The following is an 18,750-nucleotide window of genomic DNA, read 5'->3' as shown; positions in this document are numbered from 1 at the left end:
CACTCTTCACAAGCCCCATAATTAAATTTTAAGGTGGATGACTTTAGTCTCAAAATAAGAGATAAGATCATTTACCACTTGAGGATGGAACTGGAGAGCTGAGACTTGAGAAGAGTGAAGATTTAGAAATGCAGCTCTAAGAAATAGCTACAGGGGCGCCTGGGTGGCCCAGTCAGTTAAGTATCTGCCTTTGGCTCAGGTCATAATCCTAGGGTCCTGGGATCAAGCCCTGCGATGGGTTACCTGTTCAGCAGGGAGTCTGCCTCTCCCTCTCCCTTTACCCCTCCCCCTCTGCTCCTGTTCTTTCTCTTTCTTTCAAATAAATAAATAAAATCTTAAAGACAAAAAAAAATCTATTAAAAAATCAGCTAGAATGAAACAGGTATTTCCAGGCTATGAAGTAAAAGGTGTAGAAGAGCTCCCACTTCTAACTGGGATGTAGAAATGACAACAGACCATCATTTCACCCTCACAGTCACATAAAGACAGATAAGGCTACAAAGACAGGTAAGACTACAAAAACAAGACAGATAAGGCTACAAAATCAAGTGTTTTCTGAACCCATCAGAGCTCAGGATGCAAAGTAACCGAAACCGAACTAAATTCCAGACAGTGCTGAGACAGGAAATCGAGGCCCATGAACGGTTTCTTACCTGGTGGAGTGGCTAAGGGAGAAGAATCCTAACCTAGAGGAGGCTAAGAAGAAAGCACCCTACTCTTTAGTAAATTTTAAAAGCAACATGTCTGCTGACAAGACATACTAAAATTCTGAGGATTTCAAAGAGCAAACCTATACTATCCAACCACTCATTCGCACAGGGCTCCACTGCATGTTTGCCAAAGTATGCCGAAGATCGGGAGACAGGCCTAGAAGGCTGAGAGATGCCCTAAGAAGCTTATGGTCTCAGACCCTCAAATGCAAGTAATCTGTCCTCTGACAAGGAAGGGAAAGAATGGGCAGGACGAGTCAGAGAAGTCAACCTTAGAGACCTCAGACATTCAGCTGTCAAGGGCTGAGGTGGGACAGGAGAGCTAAGAGAAAAACTTCCACCCAGATACTCTGGACCTCTGAATACCTAAGAGCAAACATCTACTGGGTTTAACTGCAGTTTAACTGGAGTCCCAAAAGGAGAGGAAAGAGAGACTTGGCAGAAAAAAATACATGAAAAGATACCAGCCAAGAACTTATCAAAAATGGTAACAGGTATCAACCCACAGATACAAAGGAAGCACAGTCATAGTCAATGGGCTCAATGTTGAAGACAGACGTAAAGATAAAGGCTGAGTGTCCGCTAGGATGATAGTTAAGAGTATGTGTAAGATCCGGACAGAAGAAACCTGCACTCATCACAAACTCTTCTCCATGGGCTTCAGCTGAGATCGCCTGAAAGACTGGCATGGGGCAAGAAATGAGAGACAACTCTTCGCTCTTAGGGGCAGGTCCTATAAAATAAAAGCCTTTAGCTAGGAGGGAGAATAGGAAAGCCTCCCACACGGAGAGCCCAAGGGAAAGAGCAGAGGAAAAGCTATGGTACTGTTGGGGGAGGAGGAAAGAGAGGGCGCAAACCTACTTGCCCACCTACCACACACCAACAAGCCTTTCACCGCGTAACAATAACCACAGTCTACTCTGCTAGCAGAGGGGAGGAAACACAGCCACCACCAGTCCCAGACAAAGACACACTGATGCTGAGGAACGAGTAGAGGAAAAAGCTATCTGACCCTGGCACAGGAGCAAGAAACTGGCTTGGACCCAAGATCCTGCACTAACACAAAGCAAAGGTCTGCTACTCCTAGATGGAAAAGTCCTTAACAAATATTAGCAAGTCACATTCGTAATGTATATAGAAAAGGTAGTATCCTCACCCAGCGGGGGTTTATCCCAGGGAGCAAAACTGTCTTGACATAGAAAAAGAAACAAAAACAAAAACAAAAACCCCAAGCACCTCATGTATAGTATAAAGAGGAAAATCTTTATGATTTTCTTAACTGATGCATAAAAAAAGCATTTGACAATGTTAATTTGATATCCATATAAGATTTAAAAGTCTCAGCAAACTGGAAATAGAAAAACAGAAAAGAGGAGTAAGTTCTTTATTCTGAAAAAGAACATCTATGAAAAACCTAGAGCTAGAAAAACATGTAATGGGTAAAACATTAAATCCCCTGTCCTTGTAACTGGAAATAAGCCAAGGATGTCCATTGTTGCCCCTTCTATTTAATAACGCACTGGATGTTCTAGCCGGCACAGTAAGATGAGAAAGAGAAGAAAGAAAGACAGACAGACTGACTGACTGGAAAGAAAGAGGTATGTTCTCTAGTGATATAACCGTCTCCATGGAAAACTGCAGTAGTAAAGTTGTTGTAATAAAGCTATACATTTTCTAAAAAAAAAAAAAAAGAAAGAAAGAAAGAAACAGAAGTGTAATGCTCAAAAAAAGACTTTGGATTCTCAAAAGACCATTCTCAAAATGGTCTCCCCGCTAAAGACACTTAAGCCTTGGTATACTTTGCTAGGAAAAAAAATGGTCACAACCTAATAAACAATCCTATCCATTCCCTCAAAAGAGAAGAACGAGTAATGAGATTAAGGTTCCCATCCTCAATTCAGGAGACTGTCCCGAGGATCTCCCAGAAGAGGCACTACAGCCAGCCAAATTTCGTATATTTGGCCACGGATACACTTTTTAAGGGACATCTCCTGGAGCTCCACAACACAATGCCGCCCTGGCACTCTGGAGAGCCCAGCTCTGGTTTAGATACTACAAATGTAAAAGGAGCCAATAAGCAGGATTATGTGACTCAGGCTCAGAGCAATACAAAAGTTCGCGCAGAGCTAGAGATCTGCAGGGTAGGTAAAGAACAGAGAGAGGGGGAGAGCAGCACTGTTCAGCTGTCTACGGTGGTGGACTCTGCCGTAACACACGCAAGTAAGCACTCCACTCCATAAAACTACAACTTGACAAATAAAGCAAACACACCGAATTCTATCAAACACATGTAGTAATCCACCAGAGCTGCCGATCGGGACCACCCGGCAGCAGAAGGCAGAGCGGGCACCCTTGGACTTCTGTGGAACGCCTACGCTGCCGCCACGCGTGCCAACGGAGCTGGCCACATGCACCTCAGTGCTGCGTGACAGTCCTACCCGAGCACACACAACACGCTTACGACTCAACCTTTAGAAGGGAGAGGTACCCCAAAAGGGACACCAGAGCAGAAGCCTGGAAAGAGGACAGAACATCAGGCAGGACGTTTGGCACGGGTTTTCTAGAAGCCGACAACACTTTAGGAGTTACCAAAAACTCCACTGCTACAGTGTGGGTCCAAGGAAGCACCGCGGTAGCCCCCAGGGAGGGGAAGGCGTGCCAGGAGCACAGAGCCAAAGCCAGATATTTGAGCTAAGGCCAGCAGTATTCCTTCAGTTCCTTTAGAGAGGATTCACGCGTCACCGGCCGAGTGGATGTGGACACTGTAGGGAAAAGGAGTCACCAAGACCACTGCCACGAACGCACACAAGTGAAGGCGTGGAGTGGTGGAAAAACCACTAACCGAAAGCAAATCGGAAAGCTGCCCCAGCATCAGCCTTTACAGGCCTGTAGGTAAGTCCCCGTGCTCATCACAGGCCCAGAAGACCACAGAGGCTCGGGAGAGGGTAGTCAGCCCACAAGCGAGAGTGCACCCAAGCACAGCAGGGACACCCAGTCCTGCCACAGAGCAGAGGCAGCCAGTCTCCGGCTTGGCTTCTAAGGACTCCCCAGGTCCAGCTCCGGGCCCACCCCGACTTCAGCCTTAGAACAAAGCTCTGCGTGAGCTCCGCACGGGATCCGAGCTCCTCGTGAAAAACGGACAGAACAAGCAAAATATAACGAGAATTTGTCCAAATGCATCTATATGCACCTTTGGTTCAATTAGTCCATGTATGAGAACTCAACCTATGTACGAATAAAAATTAAACTTCTGTATGAATTTGCAACACTGAAAGGATTCTAAGCAGTAGGAAGAATCTGAGTAACAGGTTCTCTGTCACACTTTTATTAGAGGAGAAATGTTTCCTAGGAGTTCAGATGTATTCTTAGGGATCTAAAAGTTTTCTATGAAACCTTTTTAGTTGTTTTTTTTTTTTGCTTCATGGAAATGAACACATGAGAAGTTTAAGTCTGCTCTGGGTCATCTGAGTGACCTCATGGCCTAGTACAACCACATGATCTCAGTGTCCCATGTCCTAGAAGAGCACTTCTGACCACTCTGGAAGATGTAATTACCAGCGTCAACTTGTCATGTCTCTGTAACCATGGCTGGCTGACACCTGGCTAATTATCTCTGGAGAATTATGATATTCGGTAAAATATTTTTCAGTAATGCTGGTAATACAATTCAACCAGTTGAGCATTTTAAATAGCTAAGATATATTTAGCCAACAGTCTTGAAATGTTAATAGACTGAATTTAGGTTTTTTCAAGGAATCCATGTCAATATGCTCTAAGCTGAAGACAAAATGAAATAAGAAAACTAGACTTATGATCAAGTTATTGAAATATGAATGAGTCATTTGCAGAAAATACAGATTTCCTTCCACAGTGTGGCAGCAAGCACTTTAGTGAAGTTAGATTATTTTTTCCAGCATCTGCAAGAACTGAAAAACAAGCTCAGATACTAACTGTGTACTAATTTCAGCAATAAATGAGACATACAAGGCAGGATTCATTAGAGTAGGAAGACTTTATCTGTACAGCTCAGTAAGAAAGCTTATCAAGTGATAGATCAGTAAAATTGGGATTCAAAGATTACTCACTGGAAAGTTTCAGTTAAGTAAGAGGTCTGATTATCCTAAATTCACAAATAAAGCCTGCAAGTTATTAATCATTGTATAACACAGTTTTACAAATTAGATTCTCTACATATTTCCTTAAACTACAGCTCATGTTATTTGTAGTCTTCAACTCCCTTCTTTGCTTCTTGTTCTTATTTTGATATAAACCCTATTACTGCATATGTATTTAAAAAAAAAAAAAAAAACCTCCAAAGCCTCAGAACATCTTCTCATTTTCTTATACCTTTAGCGTACACAGATTTCATGTTACAGTCTTATGGTCCACTTTGCTTCTAACAAAATCCCTTTCTGCCGGCAAACACAGTAGGCAACGCTGCCTGAGAGCCGGAGCTATGACACAACAGGTTGGGCTCAGCCACCGGGTAAGCATTAACTCATCTCTCACAAGCATCCAGTGGGGTAGATACCCTTATTTACAAATGAGGAATGTGAAGCGTGAAGGAGCCAGATGGTACAAAGACACTCCTCCCTAGATATTCTTCCCTAGACATTCTGGGGGACAGTTTGCTTTTCACATTTTCACATTTTTCTAACATAGGAGGAATGTGGTTTTGGTTAAGGGCTGAGATAGTGACCTAAACACCTACTGGCAGGATAGCCCACTTTGTCAGGGCAATGTACTACATAGTTATCTTTTCTCTGGTAATTCACACCTCTCCATATGAAACAACATCTGATTGTGGGCTTTGTACTTTGTTCATTGTAACTGTTCAAACCTACACCAGTATCACAGGATTTTACTTACACCTGCTTTCTAGTAAGCTGATTATCTGCAGGGTGAGCCCCTCTTATTTTTCAAATCGATGTTAGGGATATTAAGTTTAGTCTAAGCTCCACCAAAACTCCATAGGACTTTGATTACAAGTGCAATGAACTTACATTAATTTGTGAAGAACTAACATATTTATAATACTGAGTATCCCTGTTTATTAAAATGATATGTTTCTCTTTATTTTGGATTTACTATCCAGCAATAAGTTGTATAATTTTCTCTGGAAAGGTCTCACACATCTTGTTGAACTTATTTATTCTTCCAAATACCTTGGGTTTTACTTACAGTGTTTATCTTATAAAGTTAAATATTTCAGTCATACAAAAAAAAAAAAAAAAAAAAAAAAAAAGGAAACATCCTTGGGCCTCACACCTAGCTCTGTCAATTCTTAACATTCTGTGGTACTTGTAAGAAATAAGACATGATAGACGGATACAGCTCAAGCCCCAATAAATACGTTTCGATTTCCATTCCCCTCCTCCTCGATTCTCAGATCATCACCACCCTGATTTTCCCCCATCGTCACTTAATGGTTTTGCTACATATTGTATTCGTACATCTTTGCATTTTATAAATTTCTATATGAAACTTTAATACTGTTCATGTCACATTGTTTTTTTCACTATTATTATCCATGCTGATAATACATGTAATCTTGTACTCTGGCTCATTCATTTCAGGTCATATAGCACTGCACTGTCTGACCATTAGAGCTCACTGTCCTTTCTCCTTCTGATTCCTATTCAGGCTGTTTCCAATTCTCCACTCCTACAAGCTGCCATGAGTGGCCTGATGTATATCTTCTTACAGGTGTTGTGAGACAGGTTCAAGGGAAGAAACTTTCAAACTTGAACAAAAAGAAGAGCCACCATAAGAAACACACTGTACACTGCAACCTAATTTTTTTGGTCTCTCCCAGTTAAAACAGACATTTTATCGTATGTTATTCTTTGCTATTTCTCTAAATTCAGGGTCATGAACCACTGCTGAACATGATATCCATTTAGTTAATTCTGAAAAATATCTTTCAAAAAGCAAAAGAAAAAACATACAAAAATTATAAAACTCATAGAGAAAATTAGCCAGAACACAGTAGAAAGCAGAGTACACTTATTTTAAAATTTTTAATTGTTTCTGTCACATGTAAAATATTGTTTTCTACCTGGGTCTATAAAGAACAGATGAAACCCACTGCCTTAAGACATGTGCCCAGGAGCAGAAAGGCTGCATAGGAGGACATGCACATATCCTTTACCAAATCTGGTCAACCTGGTGATAGCAACAGTCATTCCCACCACGGAAGTAGGAGCTCCTACTTAGTCCAACATTTGACACTATTTGGTACCTCTATTGTTAAAGGAATGGGTGTGACACGGAGTGTTGCTGATGTTTTGCACTTCCCTCACTTAGGAGTTTGAGAATATTTTCATGTTTATTGACTTTTCAGGATTTCTCTCCTTTGACTCATCTGCTCATATTCACCATCTTTCCCTTAATTCAAAAGGTTTATTTACATATTCTGGATGATAATCTTTTGTTAATCACACATGCCACATATCTTTACCCAGCAAGTGACTTTTGATGGTTTTTTATACTGAAGATTTCACTTTAATGAGCTCATATTTCATCAATATTTTAAATACTGTATTATGTATACATTGGGATCTTTTTAAAAATCCTTCCATCTGTTGTCATCTTTGAAAAGTCATAAAGTCTAAAGTTTTGCTTTTCATCTTTATAACTTACTTTTGTGTATGTTGTGAAGTAGAGATCTTCTCCCCATCAAAGATAACCAAGTATCCCAGCACCATATACTGAATCTTCCCTAGCAATTACAAAGCTACTTGCTTTTCCATGATCTCCTTTTTTCCTCCCATTAATCTATAGCTGAGGTGGTATGATCACACTGTATCTACTAAAGTAAAAGAATGTGTCCTGGCATCTGATGAGGTGGCTCCTCTTTCATGTCCTGGAATTTTAACTGGAATGACACCAAATATATAAACAAGTGGAGGAAAACTGACACATTAATGATACAATTTTCCATTTATAAACACAGTATATCTGCTTATAATTTGAATTACAGGGGTGTTAAAATTTTCTCCATTAAGGTCTCACACATTTTTTTGTTTTATTTTTTCCTGGATACTTGGTAGTTTGTGTTGTCATTTTAAATAGTAGCTTTTGAAAATCCTGTCTTGTTGGCATATAGAAATACCCGGTTTTTACATACTGTTTAAAAATCAACTTTATTGAGGCACAGTTTACATGCAATAAAATGCTGAGATGTTAAATGTGTAGTTCGATCAGTTCCAGAGGAATGCACACCTCCACATAGCCGCCACCCCAGAGCGCTTCCTGGTGTCCCTTTTCAATCCACCCGCCTCACCCCAGGCAGTTACTAATCGGATTTCTATCAAAGTAATTTCACCTGTTCTAGAAACTCATATAATTGGAATCATGCCTTCTGTACACTTCTGGGTCTGTTTTTTTTAACCAACACCATTCAAATTAAGCAAGTCCTCTTATACTCCTAAGTTTTCTAAGAATGAGTACAGAATTTAGTCATACGCCGTTTTCCCCTTTAACCATGAAGATCATATGGCTTTTCTCCTTTGATGTGCTGATTTCGTTTACGGGTTTTCTAATGTTTAATCATCTTTATGTTCCTGAGACACACTCGTTTATTAGTCATGGTATTTTTTTAAGCAAATATTAACATTTTACCTAAAATTTCTATTGCCACATTTATTACTGAGACGTGGTCTAGCCATCTCCTTTGCATACTACACTTGTCCCACACAGGGTATCAAGATTACGGTAGCCTAACAAAATAATTTTGTGTTATTTTCTGTAACATTTTGTATAAAACTGGATTACTGAGTCTTCATTTTTTAAAAAATTTTATTTATTTGAAAGAGAGAGAGAGAGAGCACACACAAGCAGGCAGACGGGCAGAGGAAGAGGGAGAAAGAGACTCCCAGCTGAGCAGGAAGGCCAAAGTGGAGCTTAATCCCAGAACCCTGGAATCTCACAACCTGAGCCAAAGGTAGATGCTTAACAACTGAGCCACCTAGGTGCCGCTCTTCATATGTTTTATACAATTCGTCCATCTGGGGTTTTCACTTGGGGTTTGGGTTTTTGGCTTTGGGTTTTTATTTAATCTTATTTTGCTGCAGGTAGATGTCTAGCTTAAGTCTTTAAATTTTCTTTAAATTATAAATCTTGTCAGTATCCCTGGGTGGCTTAGTCAGTTACACATCTACCTTCTGCTCAGGTCATGATCCCGGGGTCCTAAGATCAAGCTCCACATCAGGCTCTTTGCTCAGCACCTCTGCCTGCTGCCTCCCCTGCTTGTGAGTGCGCGCTCTCTCTCAGAAATAAAATATTTTAAAAATAAATAAATAAGTAAATAAAATAAATAATCCTGTCAAGTTTCTTATTCTTAAGCCAATTTTGGTCATTTACTTCACAAGAAACTATGGATCCTGTTTTCAAATTTAAAGGCAAAAAGCTCTTCACAGTGTTCTCAGTTTTTTTTAAATCTCGATTTGTAGTCCTATCCTTTTTGATTTCTAATACATTTGTGCCCTTTTTTCTTCCTCTACCAAACTTAGCAAATGTAGTTTTTTCAACTTAGCACCTTCCATTTAATTGATCTGATTACTTTTTTCATTAACGTTTCTCAACTTTATTTCCCTCCTTTTTCTAATTCATTACATTTTATACTTAGCTCATTAATTTTTAGTTCTTTACTAACAAATATCTCCTCATGAGTGGGATTAGTGTCCTTATAAAAGAGACCCTAGGGAATTCCCTTGCCTCCTCCCACTATACACGTTGACAGCAAAGGAGGAAGCAGGTCCTCCACCAGATACCAACTCTGCTGGTGCCCTGAACTTGGACTTCCCAGCCTCCAGAACTATGAGAAATAAAAACTTGTTTTCCATTAAGTGCCCTGAGTCTATGGAATCCTGTTACAGCAGCCCAAGATGGATTAAGACATAGATTACACCCAGTGTCTATTTTTTTTATTCCTTTACCTTGAAATTATGTCATCATAGTTTTAGGTATGTCTACTAATAAAAAGCATTTAGTTGAGTTTTTTTGTTTTTTTAATGTTTCATTCTCTTCTAATCAGTAAGCTTTTCCTGAAACTATGTATTGGGTTCATGAAAATACTTCAGCTAATTTTCTATCATCTTACTTTGTATTTTCTAATTCCCAAGCATCTTCTTTGCTTTCCCCCCTTCTACCTTCTGTAGGAATGATCAAATTTATTTCCACTCCCTCATCCTGATTTGAAGTTATACGTTCTAATTCTTATTCATTCAGAGAATTATCCTTAATAATATTTTTAATGGAAAACTTTAATCAGTAAGTTGCAGGTGAAAACAGCAGCCTATTAAAAGTCATAATAAAAGAATTAGAAAAAAGACAATCTCATCATAGAGAGAAGAGTAAAAAAAGAAAACAAGCAAAATTTTGATAACTGGAAAATGAATGGATGAGTAATCACTGTTGAACAGATCAGAGAACTACTAACTCTATGCGAGGTGTGGGGAAACATCCTGATTTTCACAGAAAAATTCTCAAAGGGTTAAGTAAAAGACAGCACCAGTCATTGAGGGCTGAGAGAGGAGAAAATGAAATGGGCAGGATTCCGTGAGAGATATCTGAGAAGCAATGACATCCTCAGACCTGCTCCCCCACTCTGTCACTGGGTACTTGTTCCTCTCCCTCTATGGAAGATTAGATGTTTATTCTCAGCAGAGAGTGAAACAGTCTCACTGGACTAGGAGAATACCCAGGGACCACTAGGAAAAGAAGGGGAGTAAAGGAACAGGAGTACACGGTATGCTAAATGCAGACTCCTGACCCCTTCCTCCCTTCCTCCACTGGGTTCTGGCTCCCAAAATACTAGCAGCCAGACCTTTACCCATTTAGTCAGATCAAGACTCTTTCAGGGTACCTGACCAAACCCACGAAGGAAGACATACAGATACTAATACTGAGAGTTTACCAACAAACAGCCCACACAGACCACTCTACGACGAAACCGAAAGGAGACAAGAATCACCCACCTGCTCAGTTTCCAAGCAGCTTTTTGGACCCCTACCCTTGTAATAAAAAAAGCCTCTCATTACCTAAGGGAAAAATAGCTAAAAACAGAAAAATGCAACTCAAGAAATCTGAGAGCATACAGAAAAAGAAAACACTGTAAAAATCATCAACACAGCTATAGAAAGAGGAGGGAGCAATCCTGAAGCGAGAAGAGCTTGCTTTACAAAAGACACATTCACAGAATAAAAGAGTTCTTGGATAGCTTGATAGTTTTTGATTTTTGATAGCAGAAGTGGGGGGCATCAATAGAAGGGTTGGAAAGTAAGGTAGAGGAAATCTTCCAGTAGGACGGAAAAATAGGGAGAAAAAAAAAAAAAAACAGGAGGGAAAATAGCAGATAAAGTGAAGAAAACTGGAGGACCAATTCAGAAGGTCCAATATCCAAACAGGACTTCAAAAAGACATCAGAGGTTGGGGGTTTGGGGCGGGGGGTGGGGGGGGAGCGGTCAAAGAAATCTAGAAATAACTAAAAGATAGGAGTTTCCAGATCTAAAGGGCCAACCAAGGATCAAGACCTCAGGACAAAAGAAAACATACCCACATCCAGGCTGGTGAGGGTAAAACTTCAGAATGCCAAAGACAAAGAAAAAGCCTCAAGTCTTCTGGGAGAAAGAGCAGGTTACTTAGAGAAGAATCAGAAGAGCTTTGGTTTTCTTAAGAGTAATACTGTAAGTGAGGTCAACAGACCAATGCCTTCATAATCTGAAGGAAAAAAAAAATACTTCCAACCTAGAATTCTATTAACCAACAAGGGCAAAATAAAAGTATTTTCAGGCATATTAAATCTCCAGATTATCTACCCACCACATTCCCTCCCAAAAAAGGTCTTGAAGGATATGTTCTATCAAAGGAGGGAGAGCCAAAAGAATAAGATATCCAACAAAGAAGAAAGTGAAGAACGCCACAGGAGGACCATGAAGGAGAATCCCAGGATGACAGCTGTGTCCTAGGTGTAGAGGCAATCACTGCAAATTAGAGTAGGTTCAAAAACATAGACAAGAATAATGTCTGGCTTCTCTCCAAAGTGCACAAACATCATAAAAGTCAATGGAAGCATGTGTTTCATTGATGAGACCCATGAGTGATCATGGTGAACGGGTAAGAATAAATGAGACCGTGAAGAACTAACTGCCTGATATGTCTCTTTTAACTATCATCTTCGCGAGAGACTTCTGCTTCCACAGACTATAATGCAAAAGAAAAAAACACCTGCCTGAGAAAAGAAATCCTCATATATTCCTACATGTTTGTATCCACATGGAATTTCTTTAGGCCCATGCTGCCCAACAGAAACAGGATGCCATCCACATACTCAACTGTAAATCTTCTATTAGCCACAGTAGTAGCTGTGGCTAGTAGAAAAAACTAAAGTAAAACTAAAAAATTAAAGTAAAAGTATTAATCAGTTAAATAATTTAATTTATGCCAGTATATCCAAAATATTCTTTCAGTGTGCAATCAGCACTAAAAATTAAAATACATTCTATTTTTTGTACTGTTGTAAATCGCCTGTGTATTTTATACTCACAGGCCATCTCGGCTTTGACTAGCTACATTTCAAGTATTCAATGGCCACAAGTGGCTACTGGCCACATTAGACAGAGCAGATCTAGAAAAAGATACACAGGAAAGAGGCTCACTAATGGTGGTTCCATTTCTGGAAACTGGAATGGGGAAGCAGGAGGTAGATCTAAGGGAGACTTACTTTTCATTATTTACTATTTTGTTCCTTTTGAATTTTGCACCATGTGCACGCACTACCTCCTTAAAAAAAAAGTACATTCCCTAAAGTAAACATGTATTTATTAATAAATGTACAAACAAAACATAAATAAAATGTTTATTAACCTACTTATAGAAATCTACCTCATGCATGTATAGAATGATGAATAAACAAAGTTTACTTGTTGCGACACTTTTTAATACCACGAGACTGGAAATAACCTAACTGTCCACCAATGGACAACCATTCAAATATATTACAGGCACCCACAGAGAGAATAAACCAAAGTAAAAAGGTACTTATTATATACTGATGTGGACTAATCTACAAGATTCACTGTTACATAAAACATACGACCATTTGTACTAAAAGGTACTATATGCACAAAGTTGCTCATATATCCACAGAGCTTCGGGAGCATTACACAAAAACCTACTAATGCTACTAGCCTTTGGATAGGCAACTGGGTGGGCCAAGGGACAGGCTGGCCAAGAATTTTCACCATATGTCCTTTTGTAGCTTTTGAATTTTGACAACTGTGTGTTACCTATTTTAAAAGCCCATCATTCTACATATAGCCGCTATCTGCTTTTTATCCAATCATGCTTGGCCTTCATGGGATATTTAGGTCCATCTACAAAGACTAGTGTTTTTCCAGTTCCTTCATGGAGAGGTTTGATTGAGTCTTGTTTTTCCCAGAGGCCACAGATGTTTCAATATTGGAATAGTTCCTACACACACACTCTCTCTCTTAACATATAGTTCCCTGCGTCCTAGCATTACAACTCCAACCCTAGCTACTAGATTCTTCTCTAGTAAATTCCCCCAAAGCCAGTTTTTCCTTAACACAGACTGATTTCCAGGTTTCTGGTACATTTCTCTCTCTCTCCTCTTTTCCTTTCCTCTCCTCCTCCCTCTCTAGATCAACTATATACATAAGAGAAATAAAGTCCTTCATTTTATCCAATATTTGTAGCAGGTGGAATGGGCCTAATCTGGGTCTGTTTCAGCAGGTCTGTGAGATTTTAAGAAACCTAGGTAAAGAGTCTAGTCAGTAATGGTAAACACTGAAAACAGTATAACTGAAAAACACTGCTAAACTTGGCTATTCAGAATTCACTGGTGACTTCTGAAAGGGAGGTAGGAAATGGAATATGAAGAGTGGCAAAAAAACATTTCACGAGGTTCAAGTGTAGAACAAAGGAAGTGATTAAATACAGAAAGCAAATGTAGGTTTCAAATGTATTCAAACTGAAAATACAAAATATTCCCCAAATACCTTTATCAAATTTTTATTTCAAATGAAAATCAAGTCAGATATTTCAACATAAAACACTTGAAATGTGATGGTACTATCTCAAAGATCACCTAAAGATCCTTCCAGTAGTAGTATAAAATCACTTTAAGATTTTTGGCAATCTATGTTCAAACGAATATCACAAGGGTAGAGAAAAAAGCAAATACTAATGATGTGGATTTTTACAATGGTTTTGTCAAAGAAATGAGGCTCACGGAAAGCATTAAAAAAAAAAAAAAAGACACTGAAAAACAGATTACTCAATTCTCACTGTTACTATGTTTTTTTCCAAAATTGCAAGCCAGTAAGGAAGGACATTGCCACTGGAAACCTAAGGTGGCCCCACAGGATGAGAATGATGGGTGCCTTTAAACTAAAGCAAAGAGAAAACATTCACATATTCAGTTTTATGGACTTTCAAAACCCAACGTGACAACTTGAATTTAACCCTGAAAGTAGGTCGTCAGTTCAGTGAAAGTCCACATTACACAGGGACTGCTGTGTAAAGAGACTACCTGTTCTTGGGAGTTCTATTCCTTTCACCTTGAATGAGTTGTATGGAATCTGTACGTCTATAATCAGTTTATAAACATAAAATTACATACTGATTTATCATTCCCAGATTTTTTTAAAAAAGGAGGGGGCATCCAATTATTAGGAGACCACACAAGGCCCAGGCCCAGACTTAACTCAGCAAGAATATTCAGTACTCAAACTGCCCTTCAAACTCCTGAAGTCTGTCTTGACCTTCTGCTGAAGCAGCCACTCAAAGCCACATCAAGTGGGTACAGTCCTCAGGCAGTCAAAGCCAAGTCCGGAACAGGGCTGTTCCACAGAACTTTCTATTAAATTAAGCTTAACATTTATTTCCTCAGTTACTGTAGTCTCAATTCAAGTGCTAAATGGCCACATGCAGCTAGTGTCTACCCTGTTAGTTTGGGTCTGCAGCCAAGGTTTTTCTTCACAATCTATTATTCTTCAGTGGAGCTCCAAAGGCTTCCCCAGGAAGAAGAAAAGGAGGCAGGGCTTCAGCAACTGCTCATTCCCCTTACATTTTGAGATTCTGCAGAATGTTTTATTTTGTTGTTGTTTAGATTTTTTTGCAAAAGGCTTCCGGTTGTTGTGTGCACAGGTGTTTGTGTGCTTTCAGTCTGATAACTATGGGGTTAGCAGAAATCACCAGCGTACAAACTTCAGGCCAAAGTAGGACCCTCCTGATACTTAAAACATTTTATAAATAAAGTTTAATTGGCCAGTTTACAAGAACTACACCCTAACCACCTGTCTAGGAAGTAAAAGGTTGGTCTAAACACGGAAAATTTGCATTCACTGCCACAGATAGAACAGCTCTACTCAACAAAAAAGTTTCCATAGTTCATTCAAATCAAGAGAGAAAGCCCATGGGCCCAACTCCCATTGTAGCATTTACCAGGAGTTTTATTCTGTGAACTTTGCAAATCAGATTCACTGCCCCACATTTTGTTATGAAGGATGGGATTAAGATAGAACATTTCCCTCGTATTTACAAAACACCTTAGCCATTATCTCTTTATAGAATTGTTGGAAGAGCTGAAGCAGCATATGAAAATGTACTTTACCTTAAACATGGGCAAATTACAAGATCACAGATTTCCCATGTTACTTCCTCAGATCCAGTCTTCTTTGAATTAAAAGACTCAAGATAATGAACTTGATGGACTTCCAGTGGCTCCCCTCCATGATTATTCTTCCTTACTAACTGAATACATTAAGCCTGAAACTTTGCCCTCTCCCTAAAAGGTTAGGAGTAGGGACACCAGATTAAAGGAACTGCAGGTCTTCAGCTGCAAACTGGACCTGTGGACTGAACAGATAAAAACGAAGGTCTACACTCACTTTCCATTGCTTTTGTCTTGAGGCCAAAATAATTCCAAATCTACAGAACTACCCAGAAGAATTAGTGACCTTTTCATAATAAACTCACAAATTTTAATGGGATTAAAATCAATGACTTTAGGATTTCTGTTTTCTTGTGAGCACCAACTAAAGACAGATCTAAATTACCAGGCACCAGTTCCACTGCTGGTTCAGATGCATTAAGAGGAACCCGTCCACTCTAGAATGTAAGACAACTATGTAAATCAGAGAATTACCCTAATGTTTCTGGCTATGTGGCCAAATCAGAGGCAGTGTCTAAATTCAACTAGCTTGGCAAAATTATATTCTCCTCACATGAAATTACTGAAATTGAAGCTGAAAACTACCCTAGATATATGTCTATCTAGAATAAGCACCGAAATATGTCCTAATTGAATATATTACAATTTTAACAATCTGGAATAATGATCAAAATTGATCAGAAACCAGCAAGAAGCCTCAAACTGCATTTTTAAATGAGTGAGACTGAATTACTTTTGTAATACTTGTGGAAAAAAAACCAACTTTAAAAAATAGCAAAGGCTATGTATAGGTCACCAATGAGTATTTAATAGAGTAGATGATTTAGAGAGTAACTCAGATGTAGGAGGGAAAATAATCCAAAAAAAAAAATTTTTAAGGCTAATACTGGATCAAAGTCACACAAGAGGCTTCAAGAAGCCTCAGCAGACAGACTAGCCAACCATCCACACATGTTTTGTCCTTGAAATCTAGCACACTGCCTTTTTTTTTTTTTTTTTAAAGTTTATTTATTTATTTGTCAGAGAGAGAGCGAGAGAGAGCGAGCACAGGCAGACAGAGTGGCAGGCAGGATCAGAGGGAGAAGCAGGCTCCCTGCGGAGCAAGGAGCCGGATGTGGGACTCCATCCCAGGACGCTGGGATCATGACCTGAGCTGAAGGAAGCTGCTTAACCAACTGAGCCACCCAGGCGTCCCTAGCACACTCTGTCTTAAAGCTGGAGTAAAACATTTTAGATGACACTCCTGCAGACTGACAAAGAATGACTTACTCTGAAGAAAAGGCGGGGGGCATAGAATGCCCCATTAGATCACCTTTCTTTACTACTGACCTAAAAGGAAGGCCTTCTCAGTCAGGAATCATGGTGCTGCTCTAAACGGCAGAACAAATGAAAACCATGTTGGTCATAGTAGATACTGTGGATCTTTCCCAAAATAAGTCATTTGATAGCGCATGACGTTCTACCCCTTTAGGAACATTTGCTAATCATCCTGAATGACAATCTAAAGTATATTATGTAGATTACTGCGCTCTTAAAAAGATTTTCCCAAACATGGTTTAAGCTAATTCATGAACATTCATTACTCCGCTTTCAGGTCTGGTCCTGCACTGAATGGTCCCAGACATGCTAGTTAGGCTCTGAATATTTGTTTTGTGTCTTGTAGATTATCTCTATTATCCTCACCAGGCTGTTATCTGTTTTTTCTTACAACAGTAGGCTAACAGTTCCCCATCCTCCTACCCCACCCCCCACTACACTCCCCTTAATCTCCCACATTACCCACAATCTACTTCTTTTTAATCTACTGTGGGCTTAGAAGCTAGATAACTTTGTTAGAAACATGTGAAATATATACCAACAGGTTCTACTGATGGGTCTCAATGGTTCTCCTGTGATTAGAACTTCAGGTGTGGACGAAGGACCACTGACAGCTATCCCAATCCTTTTTGCTTAGTGTCTGGTTCTCAAATGCATTTTATAATAGGTCAAGAATAAGAGTGTAGGTAAATCATTTGGATTAGAAAGAAAACCACTGAAAGCTACAAAGAGAAGAGAGCAAGAGATCATCTGGGAGGACCCTAGGTCTGAGGAACTGTTCAATGTATTTCAATCACAATCATTTAATCCTTATAATAATGGAAGAGGCAGTTGTCATTACCTCTGTTTTCCGTCAGAAAACCAAGGCTCATGAGTTAAGCAATTTGCCCAACACTGTAACTGAGAAACCAACCACCAGTCTAGGTTGTTCAGACTCCATAACCCAAGACGGTTCCACTATATGAGATTGTAGCCCAATCCTTTTCCTCGATGTAGCTCAGTGTCTTTGCACTTTATTTCCAATTCTTTCAATGGAACCTGTCTGATGCAGATTTGCTTTCTCTCTCCAGCCAGTTTCTAGAAGTAAAAGGCAAAGGATAATCAAACTGAGGCAAGTTAAGCTTAGAGCTCTACATGTGTTCATCTGTTCAGCAACAAGTATGTTTCTGTAACACTGGCCATATCCTCAGTTTGTACAGATTGTGCAAAGATGGTGACAAGTTCCCCTCAACCCCCACCCCCCAAATACAGACTGTTCCCAGTGACACTATGAGTTAACACATCTTCCCTGGTGATGTCCTCTACATGTGACAGAAAGCAATGTAAGCATACTTTAGGAACTGGCTCAGTAATACATCACAAGCTCCCTCAATTTGTACAATAACATGATTTTTCTTACTCGAAAGACTGGAGGATAGGCAGGAGATAGGAGGAGTTTCCACTTCTCTACTTCCATTAAGGAACAGGGGCATACTTGTTTCTTGTTAGATCCTTTATTGCTGAGTCCAGGGCCTGACACAGCAAAGACTATTTTATTTGTTGAGTAAATGAATAAATGCTACTTGTTCAATAAATACAAGTTATTTTGTTGAATAAATGTATAACCTCTCCTGAATTGCTCTTGAAATCTTTGGATTTCTCATTCCTGACATACCCTTGCAATACTTGATGGAAAACAGCTTTCATCTTACAAAAATTAAAAGCTTAAAAACCATTCTTCTCCCCTCATCAGAAGACAAAGTATCTAAGACATGTCCCTCTCCATCCTCTAAAAATGACTCTTGTCCCAAGAACATGAATAAGTCCCCATCTGCCAAACTGCACTAAATACAGCTTTTATATGCATTACAAAAACACCTGTATAAAAAGCTGCTACAAAACAAGGCCTTTGGAGTCCTAAAGCACAAAGCTAACAGAATAAAAACCAAGTAAGAATAAAGAGATCTTTCATTTATAAAAGCCAATACAGAAAATATTTGCTAAATGTAAAAATGTAATGGGTCTTTGATCAGATGATGCAGCTCA

At 39.3% G+C, this 18,750-nt stretch overlaps 1 protein-coding gene across 3 annotated transcripts in view; it reads right to left on the bottom strand.

The window, feature by feature from the left end:
• SMAD2 (SMAD family member 2) overlaps positions 1 to 17,738 on the bottom strand; it is a 79,060-nt gene extending 61,322 nt beyond the window's left edge. Inside the window, exon 1 of one of the 3 annotated variants that reach the window (XM_059140816.1) lies at positions 17,567 to 17,738. In XM_059140816.1, the coding sequence (XP_058996799.1) occupies positions 17,567 to 17,597 (31 nt within the window). In that variant the 5' untranslated portion in view covers positions 17,598 to 17,738. The remainder of the gene's footprint in view (positions 1 to 17,566) is intronic. The other 2 variants (XM_059140815.1, XM_059140813.1) reach the window with 2 other exon arrangements.
• Positions 17,739 to 18,750: the final 1,012 nt, after the last annotated feature.

The sequence above is a fragment of the Mustela lutreola genome, chromosome 11 (assembly GCF_030435805.1).
Source record: "Mustela lutreola isolate mMusLut2 chromosome 11, mMusLut2.pri, whole genome shotgun sequence".
NCBI lineage: Eukaryota > Metazoa > Chordata > Mammalia > Carnivora > Mustelidae > Mustela > Mustela lutreola.
The sequence above is the reverse complement of the archived record's forward strand: the minus strand, read 5'-3'. Positions and strand labels throughout refer to the sequence as shown.